The sequence below is a fragment of the Squalius cephalus genome (assembly GCF_949319135.1).
Source record: "Squalius cephalus genome assembly, chromosome: 5".
NCBI classification, from domain to species: Eukaryota; Metazoa; Chordata; class Actinopteri; order Cypriniformes; family Leuciscidae; genus Squalius; species Squalius cephalus.
In genome coordinates this window covers 13399006-13419309 of record NC_137126.1, presented here as the reverse complement: position 1 = coordinate 13419309, position 20304 = coordinate 13399006, and the positions used below count along the sequence as shown (strand labels likewise).

The 20304-nt window shown below is 43.7% G+C and overlaps 1 protein-coding gene across 1 annotated transcript in view; it reads left to right on the top strand.

Moving 5' to 3' along the window:
* Positions 1-964: 964 nt before the first annotated feature.
* Positions 965-20304, top strand: part of cldn15b (claudin 15b) — a gene marked incomplete at its 5' end in the record, with an annotated part of 109147 nt that continues 89807 nt past the window's right edge. The window contains one exon of the mRNA XM_079870808.1: positions 965-1181. Within this exon, the coding sequence (XP_079726934.1) occupies positions 965-1181 (217 nt within the window). The remainder of the gene's footprint in view (positions 1182-20304) is intronic.

Below are 20304 nucleotides of genomic sequence, written 5' to 3'. Positions count from 1 at the left end.
CTTGATGAAGTATTAAAAGACAAAAACAATTTTGAATTAAATCTCTTTATATATTAATTCCTGAATGTTACTATACACTTTTCACTGTATAATAAAACATTTCTGAAATTATTGTAGCCTATGGTTCACCAGAGATGGTAAAAGTTCTTAATGTTACTATATGGGTTGTTGAGATCAGTCATGGTTTCTGCATTTTATGAATGTTTTTTTATGGCATCAAATTCTTTTATGGTTTCTAACTGGAACTTTAATTCTTAGGAGTGGTGTTATATTTTGCACATTTCCTTAAATCAGTTCATGAAAACTGTAGCCTGGAGGCTTTTTGCTGAACCCAAAACCTATTAAAGAACCTTTCTTTTTAATGTTTAACCTATCAGAGTAACGTGCAGTATGCATTTATAACTTCTGGCAGCTACCAGGCATTGAAATCAAACAGCTTAAAAGGCATTACAAGGTTAAATTCCATGTATTGGTGCAACATATTGTTGAATACATAGGTTATTTATCACTACGTGTAGCTAGCAGTAGAATTATGAAATTTTATGGTGCTGTATAAAAAAGTTAACAAGATTTGATTTGGGTTGGTGGTTCTCTTTTGTACCTGTCTGCCTTCGTCAAAGCTCTGCACTTGTGTAAGACTATGTTTAAAAAAATATATATACAAAAGCTACCACTGGGACCATAACATTTAAAAAGGTCATTATTTACTTTGTACCAGTTAAGTACTAATATATACACTTTTGGTACCAATATGTACCTTTGAGGTACTAATATGCACATTGGGTACAAAGGTGTGACTTTTGAAAAGGTACCGCCCCAGTGACAGCTTGTGTGCCTTTTTTTCTGAGAGTGGTAACACAGCAAGACAGGCAGGCTATATTCCTTGAAATGTGCAGTATGCACACAGAACATAGACTGATCTCCAGCCACCCGGATCACCTTGGAACGCAGAAGGTCCAGAGATATGACAGACATATTGCAAATTATTGCACTTCTCTTGGGTTTTTTGGGGTGTGGGTTTGCTGTATTATCATTACTTAATCACTACTGGAAAGTGTCTTCAGATGATGATAGTGTTATCATCACATCCAGCATCTTTGAGAACCTTTGGATGTCCTGTGCAGATGATTCCACGGGTACTTTCAATTGTTGGGATTTCCAGTCCATGCTCGCTTTACCAGGTAAAACACTGTCCATGATAACTGTATAAATAACTGTAATACTGATAATAGTGCTATCATTATACTACTGCTATTGCTATCATTACTATTATTTACTTTTTACTAATTGAGTTACAATTAAAATATGCATAATATAATATTTTTTATGTTCAAAACAAACTTTTTAACATTTTATAATTATTTCAAAGTCATCAAAACTGACACATGGCACTAAAACAGTATGTTGTGACCAAAAATGTTGAAAATAAGTCAAAATGATCATGTAAAGTGATCTTTTAAGGATGTGAAATTAATTTGCGAAATCACCACCAAGTGGTGCAAAGGGACGGTTGGCAACACTGTTCATTAAGGCTGGAATTGTCATTTGTAACTGAAATAAATGACAGGCCATTTAAGGTCCTTTTGATGTTACGGATTACTCCTTTATCAATGCTGTCTGAGACATTATGAAGTAATCACATTTACATTTATTCATTTAGCAGACTCTTTTAGCCAAAGCAGCTTACAAATGAGAACAATAGAAGCAGTTAAACTAACAGTTTTATATATATACAACCCGAAATCAGAAAAAGTTGGGACACTGTAGAAATTGTGAGTAAAAAAGGAATGGAATAATTTACAAATCTCATAAACTTATATTTTATTCACAATAGAATATAGATAACATATCAAATGTTGAAAGTGAGAATGAAATGTCATGCCAAATATTGGCTCATTTTGGATTTCATGAGAGCTACACATTCCAAAAAAGTTGGGACAGGTAGCAATAAGAGGCCGGAAAAGTTAAATGTACATATAAAGAACAGCTGCAGGACCAATTTGCAACTTATTAGGTCAATTGGCAACATGATTGGGTATAAAAAGAGCCTCTCAGAGTGGCAGTGTCTCTCAGAAGTCAAGATGGCCAGAGGATCACCAATTCCCCCAATGCTGCGGCGAAAAATAGTGGAGCAATATCAGAAAGGAGTTTCTCAGAGAAACATAATGGAAACATAAACATAAAGGAACATAATGTGACATCATCGACCAGAAACTATAAAGCACACCTGAACCACATAGCGTCAGCTTCTGTGTCTTCAGCAAGCGCTGTATGTGAATCTGTCCCGGGTGTTTTTTTGTCCGTCTTTGCTAGGCAGGAGTTTTCACCCATATATATATATATATATATATATATATATATATATATATATATATATATATATATATATATATATATATATATATATATATATATATATATGGGAGCGCAGCATGCTCAGTCAGCCCGATCGCTCTTTGAGGAGGGCAACTTGGCTCGCGTTCCTCTCGGCTCGCGTCCCGCTTCTGCCAAGGCAGAGCGGCCGCTCGAGTCGTGGGGTTCGCAAATGGATCTGGCAGAGGGGTTAGAGCCGGGCTTCGCCCTTTCTCTGCCTTCACCTGCCAGGTGCAATGTCTCATCTCGGGGTCGGAAGCACGCTTTGCGGTTACATCCACCCCGAATGAGGTGTACTGCAAGATAAGTACTGCAATTATCCAGTTCTGAGGTGCTGAAGTAAACCACTTTTTGAACCGTGTCCCTCCCTGCCCTCACTACATTACGAGCGGGTATACACACGGTTAAAGTGTTTGTTTGGGGGCGGTGCTTGCACGTCAGTGTGGGCTGAGAGTTTCATTCATAAAAATGTTCCCTATGTGTAGAAAAATACACGCACTATCAGAAGTTTTAGCTCCGCCCCTGTTGAGTCTTAACTAGCTCGGATCTTGGATTATGGGTCAACATAAAGAATCTACGGTTGATTCTTTCTCGCGTTGCCTATGGGCTATTGAGCTCAGTTTCCTCCGCATTATAAATATATTGCGGAGGAAACTGAGCTCAAGGAGTTCCCCTTTCTCTCTTTTTCCTATTATCAAAACTAAAATGTGTGTTTGCAAGCTATGATTCTTTTTGTATTGAAATATGAATATTCAGCCTGTAATTTAGACTTAAATACTTGTCTGGTTGTTATTGGCTGCATTCGAATTTGAGGAATTAAATTAAATATATTTATGGCCTTTTAGCTGCATAAAATACTATGCACTTTCTAAAATCCATGTTTATGGTAAGGGCATATGCCGAGTGCTTCGTGCCCTTTATAAAATCCATGTTTATGGTTTTATTTAATTTTGTGAAATTAAATGAATATCTTTCTGGCTTTTAGCTGCATAAAATACTATGCACTTTCTAAATCCATGTTTATGGTAAGGGCACGTGCCGAATGCTTTGTGCCCTTTCTAAAATCCATGCTTATGGTAAGGGCATGCGCTGAGTGCTTTGTGCCCTTTCTAAAATTCGTACTTATGGTAAAGCGATTCTGAGGACAGTTATTATCTCTAAGTAGGCCAAGAAGCCCTGACGCCATTGCCAACCCCGCCTTCATGCCGGGGCGCAGAGGGTCCCCGTGAGTTATTACCCAAGGGTTGCTCGCTCCCTCCGAGGAGGGCTCTAGAGCGGTCAGGCCAGTTGTTCCCTGATGGTGCACCACTTCAGGGCACTGTGCCTGCTGTTCGAAATATACCAGAGGCCTCGAGAGACTGGTATCCTTAGTAGATCTTCTGGCAGGTTGGAAACGTCTACCAAATATATCTCGCTGGGTCCTGCAGGCAGGGTCCTATCCACAGTGGTTGGCCCCGAGAAGGCTCTGGTTATAGAACTATAAGTAAAAGCTCTTCTGCAAAAGGAGGCTATAGAACGGGTTCCTCCCCCCAGCAGGGAGTCCGGGTTTTACAGCCGGTACTTCATGATCCCAAGGAAGGATGGGGGGGGGTTTCGTCCGATTTTAGGTCTGTGCTGTAGGGAAGCTCAACAAAGAAATCAAGATGATTACTCTCAAGCAAGTCGTGTCACAAACCAGGTCCAAATCAGGTCCCAGTCCAAGGCCTGATTTGTCACGTTAGATCTAAAGGACGCATACTTCCACACATCCATCCTTCCACAACACAGGAAGTTCCTGAGGTTCGCTTTCGGGGGCGAAGCGTACCAATATTGTGTTCTTACTTTCGTAGGCCAGCCACTGTAAAGCAGTTTCAAAAACTGTTAGGTCTGATGGCAGGCCTTACGGCCTGTTGTACATGAATCCGTTGCAGTGGTGGCTCAGGACCAAGGGGTTCTCCCCAACGGGAAACCCGCTCCGCATGATCAGGGTCATCCCAAGAGACCACACATTGTCCACTGTGGTTCTCACTCAGCCATCCAGCCCCTCTGGGACTGGACGCTATGGTGCAGACGTGGCCGAGGTCATGTCTGTACGCATTTCCCCCAATTGCTCTGCTCCCAGGAGTTCTGGAAAGGGTCCGCCAGGATGGGGTCAGTCTACTGCTAGTAGCCCTGTTCTGGCCAGCCCAAGTATGGTTTGCAGACCTAGTGTCTCTCCTCGACGGCTCTCCTCTGAAGTTTCCGATCAGGAGGGACCTACTCTCTCAGGCGAGTGGGTCGATCCTTCAGCCCCACCCAGAACTGTGGAAACTGTGGGCTTGGCCTCTGAGGGGGCCCAGCTCATAAGTTCTGGTCTCTCAACCGAGGTTGTTGAGACCATTTTCTACTCCAGAGCTCCATCCACAAGGAAACTGTATGCTTGGAAGTGGAGACTTTTCACTTCCTGGTGTGGAGAGCACCAGCTGGACCCGGTTAACTGCCCAGTGAGTGCATGTTGATGTATTCTTATCACTATTTCCCAATAGTGGTTAATAAATCGAAAGTGTCGCACATTCACAGAAAAAACAACTTCCGTGTTATAAAATAAGGTGGTTATCAAGTCAAGTCACCTTTATTTCTATATTACCTCAAATTTGCACACATCACCTGAACTATGGCGCTTTATGCAATACAGATTGTGTTAAAACAGCCTCACAGTTATAAATAGGAAAATAACAGAATCAATTATGGAAACTCAAATATGGAGATTCTGCTGTACAGCAGCTCTAAAAGGCAATAGTCATTATTTAGCTAAAATATTTCTTATTTTAAGGTAGTTACCTGCTTCTTTTGCCATGGTTGCCCTTTTGGGTCTGCTCTGCTTCACCTCTCTCTAAATCAGTGGTTCTCAATTCCAGTCCTCGTGACCCACTGCTCTGCACATTTTGTATGTCTCCCTTATTTAACACACCTGAACCAGATCATCAGGTCATTAGGAGAGAGTCCATGAACTGAAATGAGTGTGTCAGATAAGAGAGACATACAAAATGTGCAGAGCAGTGGGTCACGAGGACTGGAATTGAGAACCACTGCTCTAAATCAAGTAAAACTTAGGGTTGATCCATTTAAAAGAAGAAAGGTAGCTTATCTCTCTTTGTTATACCTTATTATATATACTCTTTGTATATATTGCCTGTACAGAAAATGTGTGTATATACACTACCGTTCAAAAGTTTGGGGTCAGTAAGATTTTTTAATGTTTTTAAAAGAAGTATCTTCTGCTCACCAAGGCTGCATTTATTTGATTAAAAACACAAACAAAAACAGTAATATTGTGAAATATTATTACAATTTAAAACAGCTGTTTTCTATTTGAATATACAGTAAAGTGTAATTTATTCCTGTGATCAAAGCTGAATTTTCAGCACCATTACTCCAGTCTTCAGTGTAATGATTTCTGAAGGATCATGTGACACTGAAGACTGGAGTAATGATGCTGAAAATTCAGCTTTGATCACAGGAATAAATTACAGTTTAAAATATATTAAAATAGAAAACAGTCATTTTTAAATTGTCATAATATTTGTGTATATATATACACACACACTCACCTAAAGGATTATTAGGAACACCTGTTCAATTTCTCATTAATGCAATTACAGTGCTATGCATAAGTTTAGACACCCATGCTAAAGTTGACTAAAAAGAGGAATAAAAAATCATCTTTTGGAAATTGAACTTAATGCCTTAATTTAAAAAATGAGGAAAAATCCAACCTTTAAGGACACCAATTTTCTTTGTGAATGAATAATGTATGGTAAATAAATAAATGTTCTTCCTTAAAATACAGGGTGCATAAGTTTGGACACCCCTATGTTAAATTCCCATAGAGGCAGGCAGATTTTTATTTTTAAAGGCCAGTTACTTCATGGATCCAGGATACTATGCATCCTGATAAAGTTCCCTTGGCCTTTGGAATTAAAATAGCCCCACATCATTACATAGCCTTCACCATACCTAGAGATTGGCATGGAGTACTTTCCATAAGATCATCTCTCAATGCAAATCAAACTAGCTATTAGGCTAACTGAAATAAAACCATGCCAATCTCCAGGTATGGTGAAGCCTATGTGATGATGTGGGGCTATTTTAATTCCAAAGGCCAAGGGAACTTTATCAGGATGCATAGTATCCTGGATCCATGAAGTAACTGGCCTTTAAAAATAAACATCTGCCTGCCTCTATGGGAATTTAACATAGGGGTGTCCAAACTTATGCACCCTGTATTTTAAGGGAGAACATTTATTTATTTACCATACATTATTCATTCACAAAGAAAATTGGTGTCCTTAAAGGTTGGATTTTTCCTCATTTTTTAAATTAAGGCATTAAGTTCAATTTCCAAAAGATGATTTTTTATTCCTCTTTTTAGTCAACTTTAGCATGGGTGTCTAAACTTATGCATAGCACTGTATCTAATCAACCAATCACATGGCAGTTGCTTCAATGCATTTAGGGGTGTGGTCCTGGTCAAGACAATCTCCTGAACTCCAAACTGAATGTCAAAATGGGAAAGAAAGGTGATTTAAGCAATTTTGAGCGTGGCGTGGTTGTTGGTGCCAGACGGGCCGGTCTGAGTATTTCACAATCTGCTCAGTTACTGGGATTTTCACGCACAACCATTTCTAGGGTTTACAAAGAATGGTGTGAAAAGGGAAAAACATCCAGTATGCGGCATTCCTATGGGCGAAAATGCTTTGTTGATGCTAGAGGTCAGAGGAGAATGGGCCGACTGATTCAAGCTGATAGAAGAGCAACTTTGACTGAAATAACCACTCGTTACAACCGAGGTATGCAGCAAAGCATTTGTGAAGCCACAACACGCACAACCTTGAGGCGGATGGGCTACAACAGCAGAAGACCCCACCGGGTACCACTCATCTCCACTACAAATAGGAAAAAGAGGCTACAATTTGCACGAGCTCACCAAAATTGGACAGTTGAAGACTGGAAAAATGTTGCCTGGTCTGATGAGTCTCGATTTCTGTTGAGACATTCAGATGGGAGAGTCAGAATTTGTCGTAAACAGAATGAGAACATGGATCCATCATGCCTTGTTACCACTGTGCAGGCTGGTGGTGGTGGTGTAATGGTGTGGGGGATGTTTTCTTGGCACACTTTAGGCCCCTTAGTGCCAATTGGGCATGGTTTAAATGCCACGGCCTACCTGAGCATTGTTTCTGACCATGTCCATCCCTTTATGACCACCATGTACCCATCCTCTGATGGCTACTTCCAGTAGGATAGGATAATGCACCATGTCACAAAGCTCGAATCATTTCAAATTGGTTTCTTGAACATGACAATGAGTTCACTGTACTAAAATGGCCCCCACAGTCACCAGATCTCAACCCAATAGAGCATCTTTGGGATGTGGTGGAACGGGAGCTTCGTGCCCTGGATGTGCATCCCACAAATCTCCATCAACTGCAAGATGCTATCCTATCAATATGGGCCAACATTTCTGAAGAATGCTTTCAGCACCTTGTTGAATCAATGCCACGTAGAATTGTTTGTTTGTTTGTATACTTTATTGTCCTTTTTAAGGAAATTTGTCTTGGACTCAAAGCTGCATTAAAATACAACATATACATACATACACATATGCACACACAAACCAATAAAGATCTAAAGTGATAACAGCATCAACAGTGCCTCTTCCCACCATATAGGTAAATTGAAATGGATCCAAAAAAATAAGAAAAAATACATTACTACATCTTGCTATTTAACATATTAATAGATACAGGAATAAATTACTTTTTGTAACGGTTGCTCTTACACAATGGGACTCTATACCGTCTCCCTGATGGCAGCATCTGATACATTGGAAATAAAACATGGCTTGAATCACTCACTATTGTCTGTGCATTTTTAAAAATCAACGATTCGTAAATTGATTGAAGTGATGAGTACTCTCTTACACCCATAACTTTCATTGCAATTTTCACAAGATGAGCAAGCTGTGATTTTAATCAGCCTAAGTCTTCTCAAAAAATACAATCGTTGTTGAAATTTTGAACAAATATAATCAATGTGGGCTTTCCAAGTAAATGAACGATCAATGACCACACCTAGATACTTATAGGTATCCACCTGCTCAATGATATTATCATAGATGATAACTGGGCTATAATCACCTAATCTTTTTGGATCTATTATCATTTCCTTCGTTTTTGATGCATTTACGATAAGATGATTTACATTACACCACCGCACAAAATTCTCAATTTCAGACTGATACGATAATATATCATGATCTTTCTCTAAGAGACTCAGTATCACTGTGTCATCAGAGTATTTGATAATATAATTATTCTTATTTATACTAAAACAGTCAGTTGTATAAAGAGTAAACAGAAAGGGAGAACATACGCAACCTTGAGGCGCACCAATACTAATAGATTTAACATCAGAGAGTGTATTATTTACTTTTACATATTGAGTACGATTGGTTAAGAAAGAAAAGAGTCACTTAATAATAAAAGGGTTGGCATTACTTTTTACAAGCTTACCCAGGAGTAACTGTGGCTGTAGCATATTAAAAGCAGAGCTAAAATCTACAAAGAGCAGTCGTGCATAAGCATTAGAGGTTTCTAGATGTTGAAGAGTCAAATGAGTTAACAGCATCAACAGTCCCTCTTCCCTCCATATAGGCAAATTGAAATGGATCCAATATTGAATTTACACTACATTTCAGTCTCGACATCACATACCTCTCCAAACATTTCATAATTACAGAAGTTATAGCAATTGGTCTAAAATCATTATTATCAACAGCACCTGTTTTTTTAGGAACAGGTGTAATAATAGTCTTTTTCCATAACAAAGGAACCGTATGACTGTCCAGAGATTGCTGGAAAATTGGACACCAAGCTGGAGTTAATTCTTCTGCACACTCTCGTAAAAGATAAGCGGAGATACCATCTGGCCCAGTTGATTTCTTAGTGCAAGTTTTCCGAAAAAGAGAAGTTACTTCTTGAGGGTTCACAAGTAATCTAACATCCGTTGCACATTCAATATTTTGTAAAAACTCTTCACATTCTTTAACAGGATCATTATTATCAAAGCGAATAAAAAAGTCATTCAACTCATTTGCTTTCTTAAAATCGTCAGTAGTAATGAACCGTTGTTTTTTAGAATCCATGTTAGAGATAGTTCTAAATGAGTTCCACAGTTTTAACCCTCTGGGGACCAAGGTGTTTTTGGGGCCCTTGAGATGTTCTGACATGCCTTGACATTTGTGGTTTTTTCAGTTATTTATAAACATGTTAATGGCTAAGGTGTAAATTCACTCTATATAGCACAAACAGGGCTACCATAATATGCGAGCAACGTGTATGTAGATGTTTGTATTTTTAAGAGAATAATGTTTATGCGTGGTTATTGGAAAAAATAAAAATGAAAGTTGCTGAATTAAGACCACAAAACACATATTAAATATGTGTCCACAAGACTTTTGACTAATGGATGTTGTCCCTTTGATTTCTAGCTTCAAAATTATGTGAAAATAGTCTTGCTTTATCGTTCACAAAAAAAAAAAACATTGATTTAAATGGTGTAAAACAGGTTTTGCTTGGAAAGCCATTATGCGAGGGGGGCGTGGAGGAGGAGTGGTTTGTCCCACCCACTCTGCATAATGACTCTGCCTAATGCCCATTCATTCAGGTGTGACACTGACTGAGCCACAATGCAAGGACAAAAGATGTATTTAGAAGAAGACTTATATTGACCATTTAAGATTTCGCTTACATCTCTCTTGTAAATATGTTTTGCTATTTTATTAAAAATGTTACAATTACAACAATAATTACAATTTCAACAATATTTCAAGTGTACTCTTTCTTTGTAAAAAAAAAAAAAAAAAAAAGATTATAGGCCTACATTTTATCATATGTATTCATTAGTTTGAATATAGCCAACATTGGAACATCTAACATCTTAGTCTATGACTTTATTTTTGACAAAAATAGTATATATATATATATATATATATATATATATATATTATATATTATATATATATAACGTTAGATATGAGCAGAAATCGCTAAACAAAAGCTTTTTTGATGTGGCGGTATATTCTACAGTAGCCTAAAAACTGTACCCTAGTCTAGTCAACAAAATGTTGTCTTTCATACTTCGCCTGACTGTAATGTTGTTTTTATGAAATATTAGGGCATATAAATGCTAATTTGCAGTTTAATACGTTGCTTATACAAATACATTTTATTTCAACATATTCCAGTCGATTTTTACTCATCTCAGTAGGCTATAGCAAAGCAGTTTATTATTTTACACACAGACGCGCGATTCATATTTAGGCTAAACAGTCTTTACAAATATGTCCCCTTCATTCATCTCACAGAAAGGCGAGTCATATTATAGAAATGGGATTCATCTTTTTGCGGTTTACATAGGCCTACACTAACGTTATTCCATAACGTTATTCCACACGTGAGAAAAGAAAACAGCCTACCTCACTCCTCAGCGGAATCTGCTCCTCATTTCAGGAGATATTGCTCCTCATCAGCACTGTTCTGAGGAATCGTTTCTCCATAAGGTAGGCTATAATGTCTCACTCGCGAGGAGTCGCGACGCGCTTTGTTTACAGCTGATGTGGGCGTTTCACAGCTCTGAAATGGTTCTCAGAATTTGCGTTTGAATAGCACGCGCTCTCCGGGGCGTGGTCACATTACTGTGAATCATCTCGTAATGAGGTCGACTGGAGTCGCTCTCTTTTTATACAGATTACAGAAGCTGAGAATATTTGTTTTTTATATAAATGACTTCATTTAAAAGATGCGATCTCAAGCTTTATGCCCGTGGGTCTGTTTGCCTGTTTGACTGAATTTTCGCGGAGTTATAGATCATTTTCGAACGCGTTTCAAATGGGAGTTTACTGACAGAGAGAAGGCAGAAATCGCATCATGTTAATTTTTCTTTATTTGTCAAAAAGCAAAACACTTTATTTTTATTGTGAGTATACAGAAAAAAAATAGACACTGAACAGGATCGATTGATGTATTACACGAAAATGAAAGATCAAAATTAACAGAGCATTTAGTGTTTATTTTCATTGCTAAAAAAAAAAAACGAGCAAAACGCGCGGGCGCGTTTTTGGTCCCCAGAGGGTTAAGGCAGTTCCCTTTCGTAGTCACTCCGAGTTACGTCGGATGACGACGAATGGGGTTTCGCTTAGAAAGCCTATCATCTTCGAGTATATAAAACGAGCCAATGGCAAAGAAATGCCATGGGTCTGCGGAATTTGCATAGCGTAACTCCGCCCCACCCTGGGGGTATATAAGGAAGTGCGCTGGCAACATGCAGATATGTTTTCGCTTCGGAGCCAAGTTGATGTACTTCACTCCACAAGCCAATCCTGAGATTCATCTCTCTTCTCTTTGAACGAGCCTCTCTCCAAGTGTTGGTGTGACAGCGAGTTCCAGCGAGTGCACATTCCCTGCTTATCTGTGCAGTGATTTGCCAGTGTTTGTGTGTTCTCTCCCTGGTCGCTTCAGCATTTGCGGAGAAATCTCCTTTCTAAAAGAGCTTGCACGCGGCACGTCTTTTTAAAGATGCCTCGCCCGTGCACTTCTGGTTGCGGTCTATTCATTTCTGACTCTGATGGGCACAATCGCTGTCTTGTGTGTCTGGGTATTGAGCACGCTAAGGCAGCGTTTGTGGATGAGTCATGTTCCCATTGCGGGAACATGCCCATCGCACGGTTGCGGTCAAGACTCAATGACCTTCATGGTACAGTCCCCTCACCCACACCCCGATCTACGAGCTCCACGAGAGCTGGCACTCCGGCTGGCGGCCAGGGTGACCTGAGGGTTACGGTGTGGAACAAAACGCCGACTATTCCACGCTCCACACCGTCCTCTAGCGCCGTGCAACCCGCGAGCGTTTCGAATGAGCCCGCTGTACAGTCCTCTGACTTGCCGCGGGTCTCATTCGGCGCTCCAGAGGAAGATGTGATGTTGATCGCTGCATCACAAGGTGGGCAGGAGTCCTTGGGAAGTAAGGATTCGGCTGTGCTGCCACCTTCGGGTGTGCCAGCATTGCCCGAGTCTGATCCCGTGATGACGGCCATGCTTTCCCAGGCAGCCGCGGGCCATCGGTCTTGAGTGGTCCCCGCCACCTGGTCTGGTGCGCTCGCGGCTGGACGATTGGTTTTTGGGTGCCGCCGCTGATCCTCGTCAGCGCACGACCCCAATGCCTTTCTTCCCGGATGTGCATGAGGAGGTCACGAGGTCCTGGAAGGCACCCTTGTCTTCCCGTGATCGCTCGGCGACCTCCTCCGCCTTGCCTCCTCTCGATCAGGCGGCCGCCAAAGGGTACACTGGGGTTCCCCAGGTTGAACGCTCTGTTGCGATGCAACTGTGTCCTCAGAGTGCTTCTTCCCGCGGTGACCCAAAGCACCCCTCCAAGGCCTGTAGGTTCTCCTCTACCCTTGTGGCGAAGGCCTATAGAGCTGCGGGGCTGGCGGCCTCCTCACTGCATGCCATGGCAACACTCCAGGTCTACCAGGCCCAGATGTTGCGTGACATGCACGAGGGGAGGACTGACCCAGGGCTCTTTGATGAGCTGCGTGCCGCCACCGACCTTGCTCCCCGAGCGACGAAGGTGACCGCATGCTCCCTGGGTCAGGTGATGTCCACTTGCGTGGTCCAGGAGAGACATCTGTGGCTCAACCTGGCCGATATGCGTGAGGCCGAGCGAACCCGGTTCCTCGACACTCCCATATCCCAGGCTGGCCTCTTCGGCGGGGCGGTTGAGGACTTTGCCCAGCAGTTCTCGAACGCCCAGAAGCAGACTGAGGCTCTCAAACACGTCCTGCCCCGACGGCCCGCTGCTGCCTCCACCCAGCCGTCGACACAGGTGCCTCAGTCCGCTCGCCGCCGAGGGCGCCCTCCTACGGCTCACGCCCCTCCCGCACGGCCCCAGCAGCAGCCTCCATCTGGGTCGCGTCGTGGAGGACGCCGCAGGAAGGCGCCACAGCCCTCTCCCGCCCCGTGCCCCGCTAAACGGCAGGCCAAGCGGCGCTCCTGAGACGGGCTGCTCAGAGATGGCGTTGAGTTCTTCGGTGGAGGGCCGGGGGAGAATCCTTGGTTTTCCCACCCCCGCTGCTCGTCCCACGACGGGCAGCACCCTAATGTGGTTAAAGAAAGAACTCACTCCCCCATCTCTGAGCACACAAAGTGCGCGGATGACAGTGCGCGCCACTCACGAGCCTCGCCACTCTCGTCCCCCTCTGTCGCCAGTCCCCTGCCAGAGCACGCCCCCGTGGGACGCTGGTCCTCCCCTGGCCTCCTCTGGCAGGACGCGGCTAATGACCGTGCCCCCGCACTGGGCCGCTATGCCACCCACGCCTGGGCCGGTCATTCCGCCTCGCTGCACCACCGAGGGTACGTCTGTGGTCCGCATGACCCCGCTGGTACAGTTCCTGGAAGCCTGGTTAGAGCTTCCCAGGCTGTCCCGCTGGGTCGCGAGGACCATCAGGCTCGGCTACGAGATTCAGTTCGCGCGGTCTCCTCCCCGCTTCAGGGGAGTCCGCTTCACTATGGTCGGTGGCAATGCCCCGGTTATGAGAGCGGAGGTCGCTACCTTACTGGCGAAGGGTGCGATCGAGACTGTCCCTCCAGCTGAAATGAGGTCCGGCTTCTACAGCCCCTACTTCATTGTACCGAAGAGATCCGGTGGGTTACGACCAATCCTTGACTTGCGCGTCTTGAACCGCTCCCTTCACAGGATGCCGTTCAAGATGCTCACGGCCAAACGCATTTTCGAGTGCATACGGCCGCAGGATTGGTTTGTAGCGATCGACCTGAAGGACGCATACTTCCATGTCTCCATTCTTCCTCGACACAGACCGTTTCTACGGTTTGCTTTCGAGGGGCGGGCATACCAGTACGTGGTTCTCCCTTTCGGGCTAGCCCTGTCTCCTCGCGTCTTCAGGAAGGTCGTCGAGGCAGCCCTTGTTCCCCTTCAGGAACACGGGGTTCGCATCCTGAACTATCTCGACGACTGGCTGATCCTAGCTCACTCTCGAGACCAGGTTTGCGAACACAGGGACCCAGTGCTCCGGCACCTAGCTCGTCTGGGCCTTCGGGTCAACTGGGAGAAGAGCAAACTCTGCCCCGTGCAGAGGATCTCTTTTCTCGGTATGGAGATCGACTCGGTCGCCATATGCGCGCAGCTTACGAGCGAGCGAGCGCAATCACTGTTGACTTGCCTTCGTCAGTTCGAGGGCAAGAGTGTGGTTCCACTGAAACTATTTCAGAGGCTCCTGGGGCATATGGCATCCGCAGCCGCAGTCACGCCGCTCGGGTTGCTTCATATGAGACCACTTCAGCTTTGGCTTCGCGATCGAGTCCCGAGGTGGGCATGGCATCACGGCACGCTCCGAGTCCCAGTGACTCCGACCTGCCGTCAGACCTTCACCCCGAGGTCGAACCTCAGTTTTCTTCGGGCCGGAGTGCCCTTGGAACGAGTTTCCAGGCATGTTGTTGTATCAACAGATGCCTCCACCACGGGCTGGGGCGCCATGTGCAATGGACATGCTGCCGCGGGCTCCTGGACAGGACCCCAGCGCCTTTGGCATGTCAATTGCCTCGAGTTGTTGGCTGTACATCTTGCCCTGCACCGCTTCCATGCGTTGCTCAGGGGTCAACACGTACTAGTCCGGTCAGACAATACCGCGACTGTAGCGTTCATCAACCGTCAAGGTGGTCTGCGCTCCCGCCGTATGTCACAACTCGCCCGCCACCTCCTCATATGGAGTCAGAAGCATCTGAGGTCGCTTCGAGCCATTTATATCCCGGGAGACCTGAACCAGGCGGCCGACGAGCTGTCTCGGCTTCGGCCTCTCGCTGGAGAATGGAGACTCCATCCCCAGTCAGTTCAGCTGATTTGGGATCAGTTCGTGGACGCACAGGTAGATCTGTTTGCCTCCCACGACTCGTCCCATTGCGACCTGTTTTATTCCCTGACCGAGGGCACGCTCGGCACGGATGCACTGGCGCACAGCTGGCCGCGGGGCCTCCGCAAGTATGCGTTTCCCCCAGTGAGCCTCCTTGCGCAGACCTTGCGCAAGATCAGGGAGGACGAGGAGCAGGTAATTTTGGTTGCCACGTATTGGCCCAACCGCACCTGGTTCCCAGAACTAGCGACAGCACCTCCCTGGCCAATTCCTCTGAGGAAGGACCTGCTTTCTCAGGGACGGGGCACCTTATGGCACCCTTGTCCCGATCTTTGGAACCTCCACGTGTGGCTCCTGGACGGGACGAGGCAGGTTTGAGTACCCTACCACCAGCGGTGGTGGCTACCATCACTTCCGCTAGAGCATCGTCCACGAGACATGCCTATGCGTTGAAGTGGAACCTCTTCGTCAACTGGTGTTCTTCTAAACATCTAGAACCCACGAAATGCCCGATCAGTGTCGTGCTTTCCTTCCTGCAAGCAGGGTTGGAGCGAAGGCTGTCTCCCTCCACCCTGAAAGTGTATGTTGCCGCAATTGCCGCACATCACGATGCAGTTGATGGTAAGTCTCTGGGAAAGCACGACCTGATCATCAGGTTCCTGAGAGGAGCGAGGAGACTGAATCCTCCTCGCCCTCCTCTCGTTCCCTCTTGGGACCTCTCAGTGGTTTTAACTGCCCTGCAGAGTGCTCCCTTTGAGCCTCTGCAATCAGTGGAGCTTAAGTTCCTGTCAATTAAGACAGCGCTCCTGGTTGCATTGGCCTCCATCAAGAGGGTAGGGGACCTGCAGGCATTTTCGGTTGACGAAGCGTGCCTGGAATTCGGACCGGCTAACTCTCACGTGATCCTGAGACCCCGGCCTGGATATGTGCCCAAGGTTCCCACCACACCCTTTCAAGACCAGGTGGTGAACCTGCAAGCGCTGCCCTTGGAGGAGGCAGACCCAGCCTTGGCACTGCTCTGTCCAGTACTTATGTTGACTGTGTTTCAGGACCTCAGACCAGCTCTTTGTCTGTCATGGTGGGAAGCTGAAGGGAAAGGCTCTCTCCAAGCAAAGGTTGTCTCACTGGATAGTGGACGCCATTGCTTTGGCATACCAGCAGCAAGGTCGACCATGCCCCCTTGGTGTGACGGCCCACTCCACTCGGAGTGTGGCATCCTCTTGGGCTCTAGCGTATGGCGCCTCGCTAACAGACATCTGCAGAGCTGCAGACTGGGCGACACCTAACACATTCGCGAGATTCTACAATCTCCGAGTGGAGCCAGTTTCTTCTCATGTTCTTGCTTCAACTAGCCGGTAAGAGATTCTGCTCATGTGTCTTCGCTTGCTCGCCATTCCTCTCCACGGACAGGATACGTGCGATATTCTCCTCAGGTGAGCCTAATAAGCCCTGAGTCTCCTCCAGCACTGACGACGTCAACGCCAGAGTTTTGCCACCGGCAGCTTTCGCGTTTGACTAGGTGCCTCCATGTGCATGGTTCCCCCTCTGGGCGACCCCCACATGTCTATTCCACTGTAAGCCTCTCTGAGCATGTGTCTTTCCCTTGGCAAGCCACCTTGCCACCCCTGGGGTTGAAAGATTCCACCTGCGGCTGGACACCCCAGTGATACTCCATATGCAGCCCCCCGGGGTCATATGTGTATTCCAAGTCCCCCCCTTCGGGCTGGGCATAATTGCATATTTCCACTGAGATATACTTCCCAGTGTACCTTGGTATTCCTGTGTTAAGTAGGACTCCTTCGTCCGTGCTAGTCTCACGACAGGGAGCTCAGACTTACGCAGAGCACTGGAAGACAGTCGAGAGTTGGGGTGATTACACTGGGAACCCCATTTGTCGTCATCCGACGTAACTCGGAGTGACTACGAAAGGGAACGTCTCGGTTACGTATGTAACCCTCGTTCCCTGAGTAGGGAACGGAGACGTTACGTCTCCCTGCCACTTCCGCTGTACCGCTGGAACGCCTGAGTTCAGTCTCGGCTCCTCAGCGAAGACATATCTGCATGTTGCCAGCGCACTTTCTTATATACCCCCAGGGTGGGGCGGAGTTACGCTATGCCAATTCCGCAGACCCATGGCATTTCTTTGCCATTGGCTCGTTTTATATACTCGAAGATGATAGACTTTCTAAGTGAAACCCCATTCGTCGTCATCCGACGTAACGTCTCCGTTCCCTACTCAGGGAACGAGGGTTACATACGTAACCGAGACGTTCTGAAGGCGAAAGGGGGACAAACACAGTATTAGTATGGTGTTCCTAATAATCCTTTAGGTGAGTGTGTATATATATTGTTATTTTATTAAAAAGGTTATACAATTACAACAACAATTATAATTGTAACAATATTTCCAGTATAATCTTTCTTTGTAAAAACTAAAGTATATATTTTATCATACATATTTCAAAGTTAAGGATTCATTAGTTTGAATATAGCCTACATTGGAACAAACACTATAATAACATCTTAGTTGATGACTTTATTTTTGACAAAACATAGTATATATATTTTTTAACATATTAGCAGAAATTGGCAACATTATAAGCTTATTTGATGTGGCAGTATTTTACAGTAAAAACTTTATAATCTATCCGATTTTTGTAGTCGAATTTTACTCATCTCAGTATAGCAATAGAGTTCGGTAAAAGCTGTTCATTCATTCACACACAAAAACGAGATTCATTTTGAAACAGTATTTTTGCCAGCTGTAGTAGCTACACAACAGCGCGCATCTGTGCATTCATTCATTCACACACAGAAACGCGATTCATATTTAAACAGTCTTTTTGCGTGTACAGACACACACTATTGCGATTAGAACAAAGCAAATATAGAACTAACCTATTCCTCAGCTGGATCCGTTGCTCCTCGAAATGAAACTTCCAGCACTTCTGAGGTAAATTTTCCAGGATTATTATTAAGATAGTATTATTCCTAGTGGTGGAAAGTAACTAATTACAAGTACTTTCGTTACAGTACTTGAGTAGATTTTTAGATTTTTTCTACTTTCTTGAGTATAATTAATTTGTGGTACTTTTACTTTTACTAGAGTAGAATTAAAATAAAGTATTCAACTTCGCTACATTTATTTTTCACCAAAAGTACAGAGTACTTTGACAAAGCTGCCGACGGAGCAACAGAGCGAGCTTACATTTCACAAACACTTTTCAAACGACTGCGTGCGGTGGAGGGCGGCTGAGCCCTCAGCCCTGCACTTCAGCCAATAACAGACAGTTCTGAAGCGCTTCAGCCAATAACAGACAGGTCTGACTCGGGTGCAAAACCAATCAAAACTTCCAGTTCAGCTGGGGGGCGGGGCGTTCAAACCGCGCTTTGACATTCAATCACTGGCGCTCGTGTTTAGAATCCGTATTGCTAACGTTTCAATATTTTACTGAATATAAGTGAGCTATGCTCATATTCTGATTTTAAAATGTAATTGTGGCAACTCCTAAAATGGGTCATCCCATTGATATTACCAGAGCACTGAGCAGTTGAAGTAAATAAAAAAACTCGGCTCATAACATGGACACCGTTATTGCTTGGACGGAGCAAGAACAATGTAAGTGTCTTGAAAACATTAACACAGTTCAACTGAAAGGTAAAGCTCGCCCTCTTTAACAATACCGTTAAACTAAATGTACGAAGCAAACTTTGTACAAAGCTGAAAAACCCTCAACAACAGTGAAATAAAATCGCATGATTTGTCTGTCAATCAGATGCATGTAAAAGCAATAGTAGGCTCCCAGCACATTTTCGGTAGAACGAAAAAAAAAGAGCATTTAATTTAACGTTAACCATATACCCCACTTAATTTTTTTTTTTTTTTTACTGGTACTTTTTTATTCATACTAGATTTCTCTTTTTTATCGGACCTTTCACTTAACCTTCTTTGCTTTCAAATATGAAATTATTCAAATAAAAACATTCAAATGATCTTACCTGGACTTAATTTTAAAGATTAGTTATAAAACATTTTCTCTTGACAACAGGGAAAGCTAATATGTTTGCTTAGCATACCGTCAAAAACTACTTTTTAATATCATGTTTTGCTTCAAAATCAAAATTACTTGAAATTACTTCTGTGGTTTCATGTGTGAGAATATATTATTTTATTAAATTCTATAATACAGGCTATGTTGATTAGCATTGCATTAATGGGTTAGTTCACCCAAAAATGAAAATTAGCCCATGATTTACTCACACATAATTAAATGTCCTGGCTCCTCCAAGTTGAATGGCTGGAAAAAATTTAAAACCCAAAAAAGTGCATCCATTCATGATAAAAAAAAAAAAAAATACTCCACATTGCTCCAGTGGGTTAATAAAGGCCTTCGGAAGCGAAGCCATGGGTTTTTGAAAAATACCCATATTTATAACTTTATAATCTAAAATAACTAGCTTCCACCAGACGATCATACGCATACTAAGCAAATTGACTTGCACCACAAGAGGAACCTGTGACACATGTATGATGTAGAATGTAGTATCGTAAGCTTAGACGCCTCTCGTGGTTTAAACAAATAGGGTTGTGCAACAAACTGAAGCTCCTCTTCTATAATATATATATATATGTTGTGCGTCAAGTCAGGGGTTAGTCTTCCACCGTAAATTGATGCGTATGGTCGGTCGTCTGGCTGAAGCTAGTTATTTTAGATTATAAAGTTATAAATATGGGTATTTTCCTTACACAAACACATGGCTTCACTTCAGAAGGCCTTTATTAACCCCCTGGAGTAAAAGTGGATCACTTTTATCATGGATGGGTGCACTTTTTTGGGCTTCAAATTTTCTCTAGCCATTCACTGCCATTTTAAAGCTTGGAAGAGCCAGGACATTTTTTAATATAACTCTGATTGTATTCATCTGAAAGAAGAATGTCATATACACCTATGGCTTGAGGGTGAATAAATCAGGGGCTAATTTTCCTT